The 21,568-nt window shown below is 45.3% G+C and overlaps 1 protein-coding gene across 2 annotated transcripts in view; it reads right to left on the bottom strand.

The window, feature by feature from the left end:
* LOC147451769 (homogentisate solanesyltransferase, chloroplastic-like) overlaps window positions 1–19,744 on the bottom strand; it is an 88,479-nt gene extending 68,735 nt beyond the window's left edge. Inside the window, exon 1 of one of the 2 annotated variants that reach the window (XR_015188822.1) lies at window positions 19,424–19,720. Coding sequence is in view for 1 of the 2 variants with exons in the window: in XM_086517634.1 (XP_086373760.1) it covers window positions 19,424–19,729 (306 nt within the window). In the remaining variant the exon portion in view is untranslated. Of the gene's footprint in view, window positions 1–19,423 lie in introns of both variants that reach the window. The other variant, XM_086517634.1, reaches the window with a different exon arrangement.
* Between the last annotated feature and the right edge of the window lie 1,824 nt (window positions 19,745–21,568).

Below are 21,568 nucleotides of genomic sequence, written 5' to 3'. Positions count from 1 at the left end.
ATTATGAACCAAGTGAAAGACCTCTTGAAAAAGGGTCTTGTCCAGCCTAGTACTTCACCGTATTGCTCTCCACTATTGTTGGATTTGAAGAAAGACGGATCTTGGAGAATGTGCATCGATTATAGAGCTCTCAACAAAATCACCATCAAGAACGATTTCCGATTCCTAGGATCGATGATATACTCGACAGGTTACAGGGATCCTTGTGCTTTAGCAAGATTGACCTGAAGAGTGGATATCATCAAATCCAAATCGCACTGGGAGGCGTCTACAAGACAGCTTTTCGGACAACTTTTGGGTTATTTGAGTTTTTGGTGATGCCTTTTTGGTTTAACCAATGCTCCTGCGACATTTAAAGGGATGATGGACATAATTTTTTTTCGAGAGTACAGGCTATTTGTTGGCACTTTCTTTGAAGATATCATTGTTTTCTCCAAGAATGAGGCAGAACACAGAGATCATCTGCTTCAAAGATACATTTTTTGGGACATACTCATGCCGATTGCTTTTTAGAGGGCCTGAAGATCAGACCATTGATCTGATACCTGGAAGCACGCCACCGAACCGGCCACCTTAGCGTGTGAGCCGAGTACAGAATAAAAAGATTATGAACCAAGTGAAAGACCTCTTGAAAAAGGGTCTTGTCCAGCCTAGTACTTCACCGTATTGCTCTCCACTATTGTTGGATTTGAAGAAAGACGGATCTTGGAGAATGTGCATCGATTATAGAGCTCTCAACAAAATCACCATCAAGAACGATTTCCGATTCCTAGGATCGATGATATACTCGACAGGTTACAGGGATCCTTGTGCTTTAGCAAGATTGACCTGAAGAGTGGATATCATCAAATCCAAATCGCACTGGGAGGCGTCTACAAGACAGCTTTTCGGACAACTTTTGGGTTATTTGAGTTTTTGGTGATGCCTTTTTGGTTTAACCAATGCTCCTGCGACATTTAAAGGGATGATGGACATAAATTTTTTTCGAGAGTACAGGCTATTTGTTGGCACTTTCTTTGAAGATATCATTGTTTTCTCCAAGAATGAGGCAGAACACAGAGATCATCTGCTTCAAAGATACATTTTTTGGGACACACTCATGCCGATTGCTTTTTAGAGGGCCTGAAGATCAGACCATTGATCTGATACCTGGAAGCACGCCACCGAACCGGCCACCTTAGCGTGTGAGCCGAGTACAGAATAAAAAGATTATGAACCAAGTGAAAGACCTCTTGAAAAAGGGTCTTGTCCAGCCTAGTACTTCACCGTATTGCTCTCCACTGTTGTTGGATTTGAAGAAAGACGGATCTTGGAGAATGTGCATCGATTATAGAGCTCTCAACAAAATCACCATCAAGAACGATTTCCGATTCCTAGGATCGATGATATACTCGACAGGTTACAGGGATCCTTGTGCTTTAGCAAGATTGACCTGAAGAGTGGATATCATCAAATCCAAATCGCACTGGGAGGCATCTACAAGACAGCTTTTCGGACAACTTTTGGGTTATTTGAGTTTTTGGTGATGCCTTTTTGGTTTAACCAATGCTCCTGCGACATTTAAAGGGATGATGGACATAATTTTTTTTCGAGAGTACAGGCTATTTGTTGGCACTTTCTTTGAAGATATCATTGTTTTCTCCAAGAATGAGGCAGAACACAGAGATCATCTACTTCAAAGATACATTTTTTGGGACACATTGTCTCAGCAGCAGGAGTGCAAATGGATCCGGCCAAGATAGACACTATACGTGATTGGCCCGATTTGAAGAATGTCCATGAAGTTAGAAGCTTCTTGGGACTGTGTTCGTACTATAGGGGGTTCATACAAAAGTTTGTAGAGGTTGCTTCCCCTTTGCATATCTTGACACAGAAAGGAGTCCCTTTCTCGTGGGGATCCACAAAGGTGACTGGCTTTCAGACATTGAAAGAGAAGTTGACTACGGGACTAGTTTTGACTTTGCCGGACTTGCAGAAGTCATTCGAAGTATATTGTGATGCTTGTGGTCGTAGTCTGGGTGCGGTCTTAATGCAAGAAGGCCATGTCATTTCTTACGAGAGCCTATTGTTCTCTAGGCCGGAGATGACAGCACAGATTCATGAGAAAGAGCTTTTGGCGGTTATCCATGCTCTTACTCAGTGGCAGCATTACCTACTCGGAGCGGATTTTACCGTCTTTACAGACCATCAGAGTTTGCGCTACTTCTTGTCACAGAAGCAGCTTTCAGAAAAGTAGATTCGGTAGGCGAATATCTTGTCACAGTTTCACTTCCAGATTGTCCACGTACAGGGACAGAAGAATGTGGTGGCAGATGCTTTGTCTTGGAAGCCGTTGGTTCTGGCTATTTCCGCGATACATCATAGGAGCTTCGAGGATATGGTCGATGAGTATGCCACAAATACAGATTTTGCAGATATTTTCACACGGATACGGGATGGGGAGACAGTAGCAGGATACTCCATTCGGGAAGGCTACTTGATGAGAAAAACCATGTTGTGCATTACTGTAACAGACTTGGACACTCCAAGTCAAGAATCAACCGCGACAGCACCAAATAACCACTTCAAAACAATTCACAGATCACAATAGATTTGCATTGGCCCGGCGGAGTTCCGTGCCTAGAGATATTGGCCCCAAAGACCGGCGCCCCTTTTGGTATTTCTTTTTTTATTAATCAATTCAAAGTACAAGAGAGCGGTTAGGGTTTCACTCTCAGACTCTGCGTCCAGATGCTCTGAGAAGTGAGGCCCTCACCACTAATTTAAAGGTACAAGGGATGCCCAAAAGCAGAGCCCCAAAAGCTTTTAAAATAAAAAGCATCCGTTCTCTCTCTCTCTTAGAGAGTCTCTTTTTTTTATAAAAAAAGCAAGTTCTCTCTCTTTCTCATAGCATGAAGAAAAAGCAAGATTCGCGTCGCTCATCTTTTTTTTTTTTTTTTTTTTTAAGCCTCCGTGATTTCCGGAAATTAGGGTTTTTGACAGAAATTAGGGTTTGCAAGAATTTTAGGGTTTCTACTGTCCGCCACGTCATCACTTTGTGACATACCCCCCTCTTGAAAGCATTGTAATCGACCGCAATTACGCCTGCAAAACCGAGAAAAGCCATAAACCGTCTTAACAGACACTGACTGTTAGTACCTACGTATTAGGAACACACATCTAGCACATGTACAAAATCGACAGTCACATCACAGGACATCACCAGACATCACAGGACATCACATGACATTCAACATTCATTCGGATCTTAGACCATGATTTATCGGCAATGTAGCTAGCAATCACATCTAGGTCCAATCGGGACCTCAACGATGTCCGATTGACTAACCCCTATTGCAACCATGTCTATTCGAGATCAATCAGACCAAAATGCTGCAGTCATTTCGTCTATCAGTTCCTGCACTCACAAGAAGTCAAGAACAAATCAGTATCATTATCAGGAATTCCATTTCATAAAGTCATCCAGCAGAATACTGTCAGCTCTTAGTATCCCTGAAGCTCAAAGAGACATCAGTGACTTTAGTATCAAAATCGAGGCATCTGTTGACAAAGGAGCGGAGTAACTCCCCTCTTGTGCATCCCACTGCACCAGATCTTCGGCCAAGCTGAGTTTCTGGGTTCTACTTGGAGTAGACTATGCTAAACCAAAACATCGAGGTAAAGTTTCACAATCCGAGGAGTATCTGCTAGGTCCTCCACCTCCATCCACTTCGCATCAAATGCAGGAAAGTTCTTGACCTTAACCAAGAACCCGCCTTCGGACTTTACCTTTCTTCGTATCGTTATGTGCCAAAATCTGTTCAGGAACAAGGACTTCCTCGTTTTCTTCCACTTCGGGTTGCTCATCAGGCTCCCTATTATCAGGCACATCACCCTTAATAGGGTTCAAGAGACTCACATGCAATGCATTATGAATCCTCCAAGTATCTGGCAGTTTCAATCGGAAGGAGACATCATTTATCTTGTCAGTGATCTGGAAAGGTCCATAGTATCGCATACTAAGCTTTGGAAAAAGCCTCTCCTTTCCCTTTTTCTTTCGTAGGCATGCCTTCTCAAAAGTAAGAGCACCCAATCATCCTCCTTCAATTTCAAGTCGCGACAATGGCGATCCGCTGCCTTTTTCTGTTGTTCTTCAGACTCCTGCAAAGTCTCGCGAACCTTGGCAAAAGCCGTATCCAAATCTTGCGAATATTCATCCGCTTCAAATATCTAATCTTCATGCTCAAGAAGGATGGAACCTTCGCAGCACTTTCAAGAATCTCACATGGCGTCTTCCCCGTCGAAGAGTGTATCGTGTTATTGTAGGCAAATTCCACCAAAGGTAAGTTCTTTTTCCATTGAGTCTTCTGATCCGAGATACAAGACTTCAATAAATCTAAAATCACTGAATTGGCAATCTCAAATTGCCCGTCAGTCTGCAAGTGGAACGATGACGATTGTCTCCGACAGAGATCCCAGATTTATAAGTTTGTTTTGGAAGGCAATTTGGGAGAACATTGGCATACCAGAGTGAATGGCAAAGCCCCGCTTCGCATGACTCGTCAACTCCTGAATAGAAGCTGACTTCTGTTCCAAGCAGTGATCTCGGATCTCTGTAGGTAGACCCAAGGTAACCGCTCAATCTGTTCTCTGAATGAGATCTTCTTGAATGAACAGGCGGGTAGAAAAGAGCTCCAGAATCTTTCACAGTAAGTATTTACTGTATCGCTCTTGGTCATCCGAAGATGGTTCCAAGCAGCTCGTATATCTCGTTCAAACTCTTGCGTCAACCAAGAAGAAATAAAAAGCCTCTTAAATTTCAGCCATGTAGCTGGCGCAGTCTTGTTCAAAAGAAGCGTGGACCACCAAGTACGAGCATTCCCCTTTAAATAAGAGGCAGCTCTCTGAATCTTGGAGTGCTCTGAATAGCGTCCTCCCGCGAAAGCAATGTCAAACTGCTGTATAAAAGACAAAGCCTTCGAAGCATCTGAGTATCCTGAAACTTGATCGAGTGGCCACCTTCCTTAAACTCTCGGACTTTCTTGCTTTTATCTTCGAGAAAGTCATACTGGTTAGCTTTGTAAAAAAAAATTCTTCTTGTTCGCATAAAACTTTCCGTCATCAGAATCTGAGCTGTCTGTAGACGAGTCTTCAGTAGAACTGTCAGTCTCTGGGCGAGATGTAGCTTTGTTACTTGCTTCGCTTTTTACCTTTTCTGTCTTCTTCGCTCGAATCCGAGGAGCTAGAAGAACTATCAGAAGAAGAAGAAGAAGAACTGGGTACTCCTTCAAATCGAACACGCTTCTTCTGTTTCTTTGCCTTGTCAAAAGTCGACCGACGACCCAAATAACTTGGAAAGTCAAATAACCTGGAAAGTCAGTGCTTTTCTTCTGCTTTTTTGCCGTGCTTTTTGGCTTTCTTTTGCGCGTCAAAAAGCTGAGCAATCCGTGCATCAACCACGTTCTCCAGTTCCTTCTCCGTATATTTTCTTGGAGGCAGAAGGTTTCTTGAGAGCGGGTTTCGGGAGTGGTGTTGTGGTTCTTTGCCACTCCATCTGTACCTCTTCCAAAGAGGTCTGGTTCATATATTTTGCCATCTTTGGGTCCTTGGCAAAATTGAGCATCATCTTTGTTGCATCGCCGATTAACTGGCGACACTCCATCTCTCGCCGCTCCGCCTAAGTAGGCCAAGGCGGGCCGTACTCTCTGCCGGAATCTTCCTTGTGATCCCTGCCCGCATTTCCAGATGCAGAGGGAGTCGACTGATCATTGCCTGAAGCCATAGGTGCCATGGAAAAAAAATTCGGGGATCGGATTTCCCGTAGAAGAGAAATCGGCCGTGCTCTGATACCACTGTAACAAACTTGGACACTCCAAGTCAAGAATCAACCGCGACAGCACCAAATAACCACTTCAAAACAATTCACAGATCACAATAGATTTGCACTGGCCCGGCGGAGTTCCGTGCCTAGAGATATTGGCCCCAAAGACTGGCACCCCTTTCGGTATTTCTTTTTGTATTAATCAATCCAAAGTACAAGAGAGCAGTTAGGGTTTCACTCTCACACTCTGCGTCCAGATGCTCTGAGAAGTGAGGCCCTCACCACTAATTTAAAGGTACAAGGGATGCCCAAAAGCAGAGCCCCAAAAGCTTTTAAAATAAAAAGCATCAGTTCTCTCTCTCTCTTAGAGAGTCTCTTTTTTTTATAAAAAAAAGCAAGTTCTCTCTCTTTCTCATGGCATGGAGAAAAAGCAAGATTCGCGTCGCTCATCATTTTTTATTTTTTATTTTTTATTTTTTTTAAAGTCCCGCGATTTTCGAAAATTAGGGTTTTTGGCAGAAATTAGGGTTTGCAGGAATTTTAGGGTTTCTGGCAGAAATTAGAGTTTTTGTTGTCCGCCACGTCATCACTTTGTGACAATTACACAACGGTTGAGGGAAAAGGTTATGACTGAATGCCACTGTCCATCTTTTACGGGTCACCGCGGCATTGCTACCACCATGAAGGGGGTAGAGAGATACTTCTTTTGGCCAAGACTCAAAAAGGATGTGGAAGAGTTGTGCGCAGTTGCTTGGTATGCCAGAAGGTCAAGTTTGACACGCATAAAGGCACAAGGATTGTTACAGCCTTTACCCATACCCACCCACCCCTGGGAAAGTATTGCAATGGATTTCATTTTTGATCTCTCGAGAACATAGAAAGATCACGATGATTTTCCGATTACATGGCACGTCTGAGACGATTGTCTCCGACAGAGACCCCAGATTTATGAGTTTGTTTTGGAAGGCAATTTGGGAGAACATTGGCATGCAGTTGCAGTTCTCGTCATCGTTCCACTTGCAGACTGACGGGCAATTTGAGATTGCCAATTCAGTGGTTTTAGATTTATTGAAGTCTTGTATCTCGGATCAGAAGACTCAATGGGAAAAGTACTTACCTTTGGTGGAATTTGCCTGCGATAACACGATACACTCTTCAACGGGGAAGACGCCATTTGAGATTGTTGAAAGTGCAGCGAAGGTTCTACCCTTCCTAAGCAAAAAGATAAGATTTTTGAAGCAGATGAATATACACGAGATTTGGATACGGCTTTTGCCAAGGTTCGCGAGACTTTGCAGAAGTCTCAAGAACGACAGAAAAAGGCAGCGGATCGCCACCGTCGCGACTTGAAATTGAAGGAGGATGATTGGGTGCTCTTACGTTTTGAGAAGGCACGCCTAAGAAAGAAAAAGGGAAAGAAGAGGCTTTTTCCAAAGCTTAGTATGCGATACTACGGACCTTTCTAGATCACTGAAAAGATAAATGATGTCTCCTTCCGATTGAAACTACCAGATACTTGGAGGATTCACAATGAATTCCATGTGAGTCTCTTGAAACCTTTTAAGGGTAATGTGCCTGATGATGGGGAGCTTGATGAGCAACCCGAAGTGGAAGAAAACGAGGAGATCCTTGTTCCTGAACAGATTTTGGCACATAAGGATACAAAGAATAAAGGTAAAGTCCGAAGGCGGTTCTTGGTTAAGTTCAAGAACTATCCTGCATTGCATGCGAAGTGGATGGAGGAGGAGGACCTAGCAAATACTCCTTAGATTGTGAAACTTTACCTCGATGCTTTTGGTTTAGCATAGTCTACTCCAAACGGAACCCAGAATTCAGCTTGGCCGGAGATCTGGTGCAGTGGGATGCACAAGAGGGGAGTCACTCCGCTCCTTTGTCAACAGATGCCTTGATTTTGATACTAAAGTCACAAATGTCTCATTGAGCTTCCGAGATACTGAGAGCTGACAGTGTTCTGCTGGATGACTTTATGAAATGGAATTCCTGATTATGATACTGATTTGTTCTTGACTTCTTTTGAGTGCAAGAACTGATAGACGAAATGACTGCAGCATTTTGGTCTGATTGATCTCGAATAGACATGATTACAATAGGGGTTAGTCAATCGGACATCGATGAGGTCCCGATTGGACCTAAATGCGATTGCTAGCTACATTGCCGATAAAGCATGGTCTAAGATCCGAATGAATGTTGAATGTCATGTGATGTCCCGTGATGTCGTGTGATGTGACTGTTGATTTGGTACATGTGCTAGATGTGTGTTCCTAGTACGTAGGTACTAACAGCCAGTGTCTGCTAAGACGGTTTATGGCTTCTGTCGGCTTTGCAGGCGTAATCGCGGTCGATTACAATGCTTTCAAGAGGTGGCTATGTCACAAAGTGATGACGTGGATACCGACAATAGAAACCCTAATTTCTGCCAGAAACCCTAATTCTTGCAAACCCTAATTTCTGCCAAAAACCCTAATTTACAGAATCCCTAATTTCCGGAAAACCCTAAACCTAACTGCTAGCTGAAAATCCTAAAGTGGCTGAAACCCTAAATTGGCGGCTGAAAATGCCACGTGGCCAGTGTACAGAATTCCGGAATTTTAGGGCTGAAAAAAAGCTACCAGCGACGCAAGTGGGGCTGATTTTTTTTTCTACGCAATTTTGCTTTTTGACTCCATCCAAGCGAGAGAGAGAAAGAAAACAAGTTGCTGTACTTTATTTTCACAAAAGCCATAGAGAGAGCTTGTGAGAGAGAACGCTTGCTTTTGATCTGCAGCTTTTGGGGCTCTGCTTTTGAGCATCCCTTGTAATCTTTAAATTAGTGGTTTAGGGCTCACTCTACAGGGCATCTAGACGCAGAGTCTGAGAGTGAAACCGTAACCTCTCTCTTGTGCTTTGAAGATTGATTAATACATAAAGAAATACCAAAAGGGGCGCCAGTCTTTGGGGCCAATATCTCTAGGCACGGAACTCCGCCGGGCCAGTGCAAATCTATTGTGATCTGTGAACTGTTTTGAAGTGGTTATTTGGTGCTGTCGTGATTGATTCTTGACTTGGAGTGTCCAAGTCTGTTACATCTTTGGACCTAGGCTCGAGAGCCAAGATCAGTTCTTCCTGAGGGGGTTCTTTGGACCTAGGCTCGAGAGCCAAGGTCAGCTTCCCCTAGGTGCGCGGCTAACTGTCCCTCTTGCCATGCGTGGTACCAATTGATGGCATCACCGGCAAAGTACATAGCTGCCGTCGGAACCTTGCGATTTCCTGTTTTCTTAGTTGTCACAAAATAAGCATTAAATTGATGCAACCAAGAATGAATAACCGTAGCATCCATCTTACCATCATACCTACTAAAAGTCAACTTCTCTGTGACTGGGTTGTTGGAGTCCGAATCGCAGCTTGCGCCACTTGAGGAACTACCAACATCTTTCGCTGGTTCGGACTTCGAGGCAAGAACCTGTCTAACCAATTCTCGAGTGCGGAGGTCTCTCTGAATCTCAAGATCGGCCTCAAAGGCCGCTCGTCTTTCTTCGGCTTCCTCCTTTCTTTGTGCTTTTCTTTCTTTCGTGAATCGCGCTCGCGTTCCAAAGTAATGCGAGTTGCTTCTTGTTGTGCCAGCGCAACGCACTTCGCTTCTTGTTGTTGTGCCATCATGTCCATCATCGATTTCACCAAAGCCTCCATGGGATTTGGTGCAATCCCTAGCGTAGATAGCGAAGGGGGAGAGTCACGAAAACCTCCATGGTGAGGAAATTCTTCTTCACTACTTTCCTGCCCATCACCTCCATGCGAAGTATCCATTCCGCTTCGGGTGATGACCATGCACTGTGATCTTTGGTTCTTAAGTTCACGAGGAACTTGGGTTCTTGTGGGTCTTGGGTTCTTGGGTTCTTGGGTGTCTTGAGAGTCTTTAGTTCTTGGGGTTCTTGAGTTCTTCTCTCGCTTGCAATCTGTGTTAGAGAAGGATCTTCTCTTCACCCGAGTTCTGCTCTTTTCCGTGAGTGCACCCCTTGGCGCCCTTGCGCTCAAACCAAAGTTACTTTTTCCCAAATCACGTCAATTGGCCGGCCGCTAAGTGCACAGTCCGCTCCCAATGAGTGAAAAGAGGCACAAGGGGAGGCTGGACAAGCCCTTCTTTCTTGGATTTCCTGTCACTCTTCAATAACACGATTAGGAATCAACACGCCAAGAGAACTTGGGTTACGTGCGACCGCAACAAGCAGAAAAAAATCGGTGATTCTTGTGGTTCTTTCCTTGAGTGATATAGAACACTGCCAAAGCTCTGATACCAATGTAGGGTGCAGCGGAAGTGAATGTTGAACTTTGCTCAAGATGAGTGCTCCGAACTGTGCTCAAGGGTTCCTTTTACTTACGGAAGGGAGAGCCTTCCGTTCTTTAATGAGAGAGTGCAATGGACACAAACAAAGTGAATGGACACTGTGCGTGAAGGTGCATGAGACTGAGAGATAGAGAAGAGAATACAACACCAAAGACGTTGTAAAACCCTCCTCTGAAGGCCTCACTCTCTATGGCGAGAACGGTCTACTTATGATTGCACAAATCTCTACAATGCTTGGACTTGCCGACGAGGTCGATGACGATGAGGACGACGACGAGACGGGCTGAAATCTGAGAATGCTAAGGGCTGAAATCTGCAAATCTTTATCTGCTGAATTCTGACTCTGTGTCGGTGACAATGTCAATGGCGACAATGCGACGACGACGCATTGAAAACGCAGATGCTGAAATCTGCGTTTTCCGGGCTGAAACTACGAACTTAGCGGGATCTGACCGTGCGGCGAGGATCTGCTGCAGGAAGGTGAGATCTGCAAGGGTCGGGACTTCTTCTGCGTGTACTGACTGCTGAAAACTGAAAGCGATGATGCTTCTTGGTGAAACTGCAAAACGCCATGCTGATGCAAAAACGCTAGGGCTGAAATCTGTCTGTTGCGGCCGGTTGTCCTAAAATGCAAAACGCTAGGCTTCTTGATTGGTCTTGCTGCTACCGGGGCTGATCTGCTGCGCACAAAACGCCAGGCTGCAAGTGGATGGAAACGCTAGGTTCTTGCAGATGCAAAAACGCTAGCCTTGCTGAGGGGGGGGTGTCTTGCTGAGAAGTTGCCTGTTGAGCAAGGTGCTCTTGCTGCCTCTTCTGCCAGAAAGTGCTAGCGCTAGGTTTTCTTATATACAAACTTAGTAAATTTGCCCTACCTAGTTGCCAACAAAAGTCACTTAAAAATAATACGTGAAAAAATGTCAAAAATAGGAAAAAATACGTCTATGCACTGTAAAAATGCTATTGATGGGATCTGATTGGAATCTGATGGTCATGATGTGTGCAACCAGAGGATATGCATCTACTCTAAGTGTCTGGACATGCACAGTCTGCAAACAGACTCACAAAAGTGCCAGATCACTTCCTATTCTAGACTAACTTGATTGAACTGAACCCTGGTCATGCTGTAGCTTGTCCACGGACACATAGGGTTGGATGTGTCACGTGACACAAGAACTGGAAACTTGCACTCCTCGCACTCCAAGGACGTCGTACTAATCCCAAGCAATTCCGATCCACTGGCATTTCCAAAACGTGTAAGGTGCAGCGGAATGAATGTTGAACTTTCCTCAAGATGAGTGCTCCGAACTATTCTCAAGGTTCCTTTTACTTATGGAAGGGAGAGCCTTCCGTTCTTTAATGAGAGAGTGCAATGGACACAAACAAAGTGAATGGACACTGTGAATGGAAGTGCGTGAGATTGAGAGATAGAGAGAGAAGAGAATACGACACCGGAGATGTTGTCAAACCCTCCTCCAAGGGCCCCATTCTCGATGGCGGGAGTGGTCTACTATTGCAATCTGATACAAGACTGATGCAATGAGTCAAAATCCTGTGATGTCAACGTCAACGGTGTGGACGGGGAGGACGAGACTATGGCTGAAAACTGAATGCTTGGGATGCTTCTTGTCGGCTGTCCTTTCTTGCTTGGGATCACTGGATCTGCTGCTCTCCTATCTGTTGAATTTGCTGCCCTAAACGCTGATGTTGTCCTTGTCAAAAACGTTGGTCCATGGGCTGCAAAAAAGCAACGATGCGGGTGCTGAAATGCTGGTGGAAAACGCTAGGATGTTGGCTGGATTCTGCTGCTTTCAAATCGCTGAATAGGCTGCTGAAAACGCATGTGCAGAGGTTGAAAAACGCTACCTGCTGAGGCTTCTTCTTGCTGAAATTGTTGGCTGAAAACGCCAATGCAAGGGGCTGAAACAGCCAATGAAGGGGGGCTGAAAACGCTGATGTTGCTGGAGAAAAAATGATGGTGTGTTTGGCTCCAAAAACGCCAGGTTGGGGCGGGGGGGGGGGGCGTCTTGCTGAGAAGGGTCTCCAGAGGCCTACTGCATTGAGTGCCTGATGCTCTCCTTCTTCTTCTGCCAGATAGTGCTAACTTTGGTTTGCTTATATTTTATCTTAGCAAAATTACCCTACCTAGTTCCCAACAAAAGTCACTTAATAAATAAGTGAAAAATGTCAAAAAAAAGAAAAATGATGGTAATGCTGATAATCATGTTGTGTGCAACAAAAGGATATGCATCTAATCTAAGTGACCGGTCATGCACGGTCTACGAACGGACTCACAAAAGTGCCAGATCACTTCCTATTCTAGACTGACTTGACTGACTGAACCCTGGTCATGCTGTAGCTTCTCCACGGACACATAGGGTTGGATGTGTCACGTGACATCCCCTCCTTTTCAAAGTAGGTACTGGTACCGAACTGTATGGCGTCGAGGGAGATCGCCAATAGCATCCGGAATCCTGGAAAGGACTCTTCGCCGGCCCACTCTGACGCGTGGGTCGTGCGATACTTGAACTTCATAAAGGTCTGCAACGCTTGCTTCTTTGGGCCGCGCTGAAAGCGACAAGTCTGTTGTGGCTCCTTCAATGCTTCAACTTCGTCCGGAGTCATGCTTCTTCAAGAATCTCCATGGCTGAAAATTCCTGAAACCACTTCCAACACAAAAACATGAACATACCTATTCCATGTAAGGTGACTGGAAAAAATCTCGTCTTCCTAAAAGACTGTACATGCAATGTAGATGAACAAATAGACGGAGTGCCAAACCGTTCACCACACATACGCAAACAATGAGATCGAATCTTGTCTTGCTGATCTAAATCAATCAACTGTGGCAATTCACAACGGAAATGCCCATGCTTGGTGCTCATACTTTCTTGTGCTCTTTCTACGACTGTGTCGTGCCAAGGAAGAGACATGGAATGCGACTTCCTTGAATGCATACTTTTCAGCTTTTCATGAATAATCCGCATACATCTGTGCTCATTCATGAGTGAAACGTGCTCAACGTACAATATGACATGCCTATGAAAAGGAATCACATAAAGACGCTAACTAAAATACAAGAAACGATCATGAATGAAACACTCGAACAATGCGTGCTGACAAATCATTCGAACACATAATACTTCCTGTAGGGGTTCTTTGGACCTAGGCTCGAGAGCCAAGACCGGTTCTTCGTGTTTAATCGAATCTTCCTGTGGGGGTTCTGTGGACCTTGACTCGAGAGCCAAGTTCGGTTCTTCGTGATTGGTCGAATCTGCAATGAGGTTAGCTTCACTAGAAAAAGTATCGACTAACACATCATCCTTGTGAACAATCACATCATCATCATGCAAATCATCATGCGTGTGAGAAATCACATCTTGATCATCATGCAAATCATCATGCTTGTCATTGTCATTCAAATCATCATGCTCATCATTATCATGCAATTCATCATGCAAATCCTGTGTGTCATGCTTTGGAGAAGAAGAGACTGAGAGAGTCTCCTTTTCTCAAATCTCTTGCATCTGTGCCTGAACTTGAGAAAAGAATCGGAACAAGGCGGCTTTCCTTTCATTGTGCTCATGCTCTATGGCTGCCATTCTTTCTTTGTGTTCACGCTCTATTTCTGCTTTTCTTGCTTCGTGTTCTAACTTTCTGTCCATCATCATCTTGTCGAAAGCCTCCATAGGATCTAGTGCAATCTTTGGCGTAGATGGGGAAGGGTCGGAAAAACCTCGTGGTGAGGAAAAATCGTCTTCGCCACTCCCATGCTCACCACCTCCAAGCGAAGTATCCATTCCGCTTCGAGTGATGACCATCCATTGAAGTCTTGGGTTCTTGTGGGTTCTTGTGGTCTTCCGTTCTTAAGTTCGTGAGGAACTTGGGTTCTTGGGTTCTTGAGGGTCTTGAGGTTCTTGAGGTTCTTGCGGTGCTTCTTTCGCTTGCAATCTATGTTAGAGAAGGATCTTCTCTTCACCCGAGTTCTTCTCTTTCACGTGGGCGCACCCCCTGGCCGCCTTGCACTCACACCAAGGTTGCTTTTTCCCACCTCACGTCGATTGGCCGGCCGCTAAGTGCACAATCCGCTCTCAATGAGTGAAAAGAGGCACAAGGGGAGGCTGGACAAGCCCTTCTTTCTTGGGTTTCCTGTCACTCTTCAAAAACAAGATTAGGAATCGAAATGCCCAAGAGGACTTGGGTTACGTGCGACCGCAACAAGCAAAAAAAAATTATGTGGTTCTTGCGGTTCTTTCCTTGAGTGATACAGAACACTGGCAAAGCTCTGATACCAATGTAAGGTGCAGCGGAATGAATGTTGAACTTTGCTCAAGATGAGTGCTCCGAACTGTGCTCAAGGTTCCTTTTACTTATGGAAGGGAGAGCCTTTCGTTCTTTAATGAGAGAGTGCAATGGACACAAACAAAGTGAATGGACACTGTGAATGGAAGTGCATGAGACTGAGAGATAGAGAGAGAAGAGAATACGACACCGGAGATGTTGTCAAACCCTCCTCCTAGGGCCCCACTCTTGATGGCGAGAGTGGTCTACTATTGCACAATCTGATACAAGGCTGATGCAATGAGTCAAAATGTTGTGATGTCGATGTCGACGGTGTGGACGACGAGGACGAGACTATGGCTGAAAACTGAATGCTTGGGATGCTTCTTGTCGGCTGTCCTTTCTTGCTTGGGATTGCTGGATCTGCTGCTCTCCTATCTGCTGAATTCGCTGCCCTAAACGTTGATGTTGTCCTTGTCAAGAACATTGGTCCATGGGCTGCAAAAACGCTATGATGCACGTGCTGAAATGCTGGTGGAAAACGCTAGGATGCTGGCTGGATTCTGCTGCTTTCAAATCGCTGAATAGGCTGCTGAAAACGCCATGTGCAGAGGTTGAAAAACGCTAACTGCTGAGGCTTCTTCTTGCTGAAATTGTTGGCTGGAAACGCCAATGCAAGGGGCTGAAACCGCCACTGAAGGGGGGCTGAAACGCTGATGCTATTGGAGAGAAAATGTTGGTGTGTTTGGCTCCAAAAACGCCAGGTTGAAAGGGGGGGGGGGGAGGGGTCGTCTTGCTGAGAAGGGTCTCCAGAGGCCTGCTGCACTGAGTGCCTGATGTTCTCCTCCTTCTGCCAGATAGTGCTAGCTTTGGTTTGCATATATATTTTATCTTAGCAAAATTGCCCTATCTAGTTCCCAGCAAAAGTCACTTAATAAATAAGTGAAAAATGTCAAAAATAGGAAAAATAGGTTTAATGCATTGGAAAATTCCCCTGATGGATTCTGATGGTAATGCAGATAATCATGTTGTGCGCAACCGGAGGATATGCATCTAATCTAAGTGACTGGTCATGCACGGTCTGCGAACAGACTCACAAAAGTGCTAGATCACTTCCTATTCTAGAATGGCTTGACTGACTGAACCCTGGTCATGCTGTAGCTTGTCCACGGACACATAGGGTTGGATGTGTCACGTGACAAAACGCTCCAAAGATTGGGTACAAAACCCTCTCTTAAGTTCCACTCTCCGCCGCTTCATCTCCCAAGACGCTTCACAAGCTACTTCACAAAATTTGCCACTCCCAAGCTGCTCCGTACCTCGTTTTTATCTCCCAAGCCACCGCTCTTGTTGTCCCTCTCTAGGTCTCCAAAGGTGCCCTCCACAGCTTGTGGGAACCTCTTTCAAGCCACTGCTTTTAACTTTGCTAAGAAACCTTTGCAGTCTCTCTGGCATTTCTTTTTTGTAAATGCAACAAGAAAAGGGGGGGAAGGCGCCGCTGTTGCTGCCAGCGTTTCAAAACGCAGGGGAGAAATCAGTCGCCAAGGGGGCACCGGTCAGGGCAGCGTTTCAAAACGCAGGCAAGCAGGGGGGGGAGCTTGTGGACTGTCGTTTGGGCATCTCAGGACGTAGCAAGGGAAAGCGGCGCCGTCACTAGAGGGAACTGTCGGACAACGATTTGACATGCTTCCAAGGTAAAGGGGGGGCGATGGCAAGAGGCCAGCTTTTTGAAACTCTGCAATGGCATTCCAAAAGCATTGGGGTGTGTCTCCTACTAGGCTGCGTTTTGGCAGCGTTTTGAGATGCCGCAAAGAGAGGCAACGCCGACGACGAGGTAGTCTTCTCCTCTCTTGCGGGCTGCTCCTCCACGTCCAAGGCCTTCAAGCACGAGCTACACCAAGAAGCTATGATACCATGTCAAAGTCGACGATGCGGAAGCGTCGAGATCAAGGGGGGGGGAGAGAGAGAGAGAGAGAGAGAGAGAGAGAGAGAGAGAGAGTCTCTTGAACCAATCAACCTTGGCAATGAATAACTGAATGTGTATACAATGGAGGCAAGGGGTTGCTTATATAGAAACCTCAGTAAATTGCCCTACCCAAGACTTTGACAAATAAGCAAAATAAATACTTAAAAGCCAAACTAAATAATGGATCACATTGGGCAGTTCACTTGAGATGCTAAAACTTTAACACAAGCATCGTCAAGCCTAGGTTCTAATATCGTATCAAAGTGTGCAGGAAAAGATGAGAGTGTGGCAGAAAGAGGAGGGTGAGAGGGAGACGGAAACACACACACACACACACACACAGAGATAAATTTATCGTCCTCGGGAGGTCACATATGACCCATGGGACCAAAAACATACATACAAAGAGTGTCTCCTCTCATCAAGGAGAGGGGATAATGGTTGTTACATTGGGGTTGGATGACACAAGGGTCAGTAAGGTTGGAAAGGATCTAGTGGCTAACGAATGACAACCCTAGGATGCAATTCAAAAATACACTTCAAAAATACAAAATAGAAGAGGGGAGACCTACTAGGCTAAGGGGGTGGTATCTGGCGGTATGGTGGAAGGCTTGGGAGATTGAAACTCTTGTATGGTGGCCTTCCCTCCACGATATACCGCCCACTTGCCTTTGGCTCGTGCCGATTGCACTTTCTTGAGCTCTTCACCTCATGATACCATGGAACGGCGGGTCAAGGTCGGGAACGGGGACGGGGACGAGGACGAGACGGCAAAAGTTAGGAAACAGGGACGGGAACGGGGTCGGAACAGCAAAAAAAAAAAAGTTTTTTGGCATTTTTGACCTACACACATGCCACACACATAGAGCATCACTTTGACCACAAATTTACACTAAATAGACCAAAGAACATGAGTCATATAGATGCAAATGTGTTAATAAAACATCGAGAAATGAGGAACCAAAGGGTGGCTTTTATAGCCATTGGAGTGCTTCAAAGTTCAAAAATATGGCTCTTGAAGAGGAACTAGCCGTTAGAAACGATCAGTTTTTCAAATTTTAAAAAAAGTTGACTGTTTGACTGTCGTCCCCTGCCGTCCTCGAGAAGTTTCGGCTGCGTTCCCACCTAGTAGGCAGTTTGCCGTCCGTCCCCACCCGTCCCCACTCATCCCCGTCCTGGAACCGGGCGTCCCCCGTCTCTAGGCTCCGTCCCCTGTTACTATGCTTCACCTTTGCGCTTGACTTGTATCGGAGTGAGTTCTTCGGCAATCCAAAATCCGGTGTCCTTGAGGAGACTTGATTGTTGGAGTAGCGTAGTCATCCCTCTTTGTTCCCGAACTCGAGGATGGCATATCTGCTCGGTATACACTTGGTATTGTGCTTGTTGATGATGACTTCTACATCATCATGGTCAACCTGGATTGGCTTGAGGGTCTCATTGAGGAAGTTGGTGCAATCGAAGAAGTTCTCTTTGCACTTATTCATGGTGTGGGTAGCCCACTGATACAAACGTTGAGGGCATTTTCTTCTTGGCGATGTCGTTCTCGAAGCTTCATTTTTACACAAGTCTCCACTCTGGCGAGCGTAACTGTGTGAGCTTTGGTGACTTTGGCTTCCACTTCCTTTACCTTGTCGGTGGCAAGGCCAATCATAGAGTTGACTCATGCCTCGAGCGTGACGAGACACACTTTGAGGTCACGGTTTTCTTCCAAGACTCAATCAAGAGCTGCCTAAAGTTGCCCAATGCGATCTGTTTTGCTTGGAGCCGCCAAATGGCAACAAAGCTTGGCCGTGCTCACACAAGGGTTTTCGGGGTGTTGATTCCCTTAGTCGTCATGTTGAAAATCAGTGGTGTGACCGCCCTCTGTGTTGAGGCCAATCAATAAGGTAGAGTATGCCTCTCTGTGTCACAAAGAAAGCCTGTTGATGGGATACAACCCGGCACTAGTCTACTGCCGACGATCCGTAGACCCTAACTGTCGCTACAATAGCGCAGTAGGTCAGCAAACCCATCTTGAGCGCCACACAAGCGGTTGCGACTGCACACGATGGGGTTAACTACTCAAGAAGAGGGGAGGGGCAGAAGAGGGAGGGGCAGAGCTGGTGGTAACACCCCCCATAGTTACCCGGAACAGGAAATCAGAACAGGGAACAGGGAACGGGGAACGGCAACATGCATGAAATGCCATTCCTTGTTTCGGATACTCACGTTTGAAACACGGAATGAGGATCCGGAACGGGAAATTGGGATGGAAACGGGGAACAGGGACCTGGAAATGGCCATTCCCTGTAACTATGACGCCCCCCCACAAGGTCACCCTTCGCCTAGGGGGAGGCTTGATCACCTGCTTAGGGTTAGAGAGAGAGAGAGAGAGAGAGAGAGAGAGAGAGAGAGAGAGAGAGAGAGAGAGTAGACAAGCTCTACCGAGCATTTCTCTACTTGGCACTGTCATATTTCTACTCATTCCTTACACACTTCCTAATGCGGCCCACCAGCCACTACTTAGAACTTACGACATAGTCCCCACAATCTACTTATGTTTTTCCTCACAAGTCGCTCATTTGTGGCAAATGCATGTTGCCACATGGAATCATAGAGTCTTGATTCTTGACCATGTTTTGGCTTGCTTTCTTTCATGCTATTTTGAACTTATTCATTATATGTCTACCTTCTATGTATGAATAACAGCTTTTTTTTTCAATGCAGTTTTAGAGATGATCCCAGATAGACTGCTTGTCTATTTCTGGGAGTAGGGACTCCCCCGTTCTTTTATTCAGCACCTTGGGTACCTCACATTGGTGTACCTACATCACTCTATGATTGCATGCAGCCATACCTTAGACCCTTTTGCCTTCATTGCAACCACGGCTCCCCCTTTATTGTTTAGGGGCTATGCCACGACCTTCAGTATTTGTAGTATAGTTTTTCTTTTCCACCTTGTAGGTCATTTTGGCTTGTTGAAGACTGTTGAAGGAGTAAATACTCTCTCTCTCTCTCTCTCTCTCTCTCTCTCTCTCTCTCACACACACACACACACCTTCTCCTTGCGATTGTGAATTTCTGATAATCGAGCCCTGTTACAAATGCGCTTCTCTGCTTGAAGAGCAGCTGCAGCGGTTATAACGGAAGAGGCATCCAAAAAAAAGATTCCCTTACACAGGAGCGGGGTATTCCCGTGAGCTAGTGAAGTAACGGTGGAGCTATACGAGGCGGTTAGACGCACATTTCGAGGGAAGGGCGAGGAGCAGGTCGAGGCATGGAGGGGAGCCAGCCATGAAAAAGGAAGCGATGCCACTGCCATGGCGCTGCTACTCGTGGCAACAAAATCAATCTTTTTAATCATTCTACAATATATATACATTACGAGCTACATCTAAGACGAGGTGAAGGATGTCTTACGAATTTTGAAAACGGAAAATGAGAGCGAATCTGGGCAGATGCGGAAGTAGGAAGGAGGTGCAGGTGGTGACTAACGGGCCCGGGGGAAAGCAGCCGAAGGCCTAAGAGTGCGGGGGAGGGAAAGCGAGGGCCGCGAGAGGGGGGCAAACCTGTCGAAGGCCAAAGAGCGCAAGTTGAAGGCAGGGAAAGTTTTTTTCCTCATAACGATGGCGCTGGTGATGGCAGCACAGTAAACATGCTCGATTGGTTAGCTTGCTGACTTGTGAAATGTGTCGCCTATTGGGTCGAGTTCGAAATCTCCTTCCAGTTTTTTGAAGGATAGCAAATATCAAGGTCTGGCCTATGCCTCAAGTTGGAGGAATCTTCAGAACTAATGAACCATAGCCAGTATTTTTGGTCCTATGGTGAAGTATTCACAGAGGCCTTCAAAAGGCAAAAAGGTGACTATTGAGGGGTCATGAGAGCAAGGCTCGAGAAAAGATAGGCTCGCTTTATCCAAAGCCTGTTCAAAATGAAAAATGGCCAGCTCAAGTTTGGACAAGAAGGTTCTCAAGCCGGTTCAAATTATGGAATTTTTAGTTATAATATGAGATTTTTAGTGCGATTATCCGTCTCAAATTGAGAATTAGCCTGTCCATATGCGTGTGAAAAGGTTCCAAAGCCAGGTCCACAAATGTTTCCCGAGCCCTGCATGAGAGTTAAAAATCCATTTTAAAAAGGTAAAAGCTCATAATTCTTAATGTAAAGTTGTGGAATTTAGTTTACTTCTTAAGCAGTGTTTGAAAAAAACCGGGGCTTAGTGTATTTTTAACCGACTAGAGTTGCAAAATCTTGGCTAGATTATGAGATATCCTTGACAAACACCTGTAAATATTTACAAGTTTTAATGTAAAAACCGATAAATCTTTGATATTTTGACATAAAAACGGACAAACTTTCAAGTGTGCCCTTAATTTCTTTGGTTAGGAAAAATACTTTTAGCAAGCCCAGTTCTTAAATTTAAAATGATTTGTGGTTTTAAAAAATCAAAAGTTTTTGAAAATTTATAATGTTCAAATAATTTGTTGCACCCTTTCCAAAATAAAGTAAATGCAGCAATGGGAAAGATCATGTGAAAGGCTTTCTCTTCAATGCTCTTGAAAGCTTTCAAGACTTTCAAGGGTCCTTTGAGGGACACTTGTCAAACACCAAGAATTGGATGACCTTCATCCATATGGATACTAAGGCCTTTAGAGTTCAATAAGATGAGAAAGGGACTAGGGTTACATGAAGAGCTCATTCTCTTGAAGGTAGCTACATCTAAGATAAAATGAGAAAGGGTTACATGAAGAGCTCATTCTCTTGAAGGTAGCTACATCTAAGATAAAATGAGAAAGGGTTACATGAAGAGCTCATCTAAGCCAAAATGAGAAAGGGTTACATGAAGAGCTTATTCTCTTGAAGGTAGCTACTAAAGGGGATCGGGGAGCACCACAGACGGAGAGTGAGAGAGAGAAGGAGACACACAACACAGATATGGGTGGGGAGACTCCAAGAGTGAGCAGCCCCCTATACACTTATGCTATGTATAAGGTATACAAGTCAGTGGGCGCCCAGACTCTGGGCGGCCGGGCAAAGCACAGACGCCTATACCCCAACAACCTCCCACTTAAAGGCGACTGTGCCTTTAAGCAAGGGAACCTAGTCTAAAGACTACAAAAGGCGAGAGAAAACCGCTCTCAACCAATGCCCACTGGTTGGCTGTGATCGTGTGCATCCGATTGTCCTGCTCCCGTGTAAGTCC

This window comes from Adiantum capillus-veneris, chromosome 8 (genome assembly GCF_014529385.1).
Source record: "Adiantum capillus-veneris isolate H3 chromosome 8, ASM1452938v2, whole genome shotgun sequence".
Classification (NCBI taxonomy): Eukaryota; Viridiplantae; Streptophyta; class Polypodiopsida; order Polypodiales; family Pteridaceae; genus Adiantum; species Adiantum capillus-veneris.
This window is presented reverse-complemented; position numbering and strand designations above follow the sequence as displayed.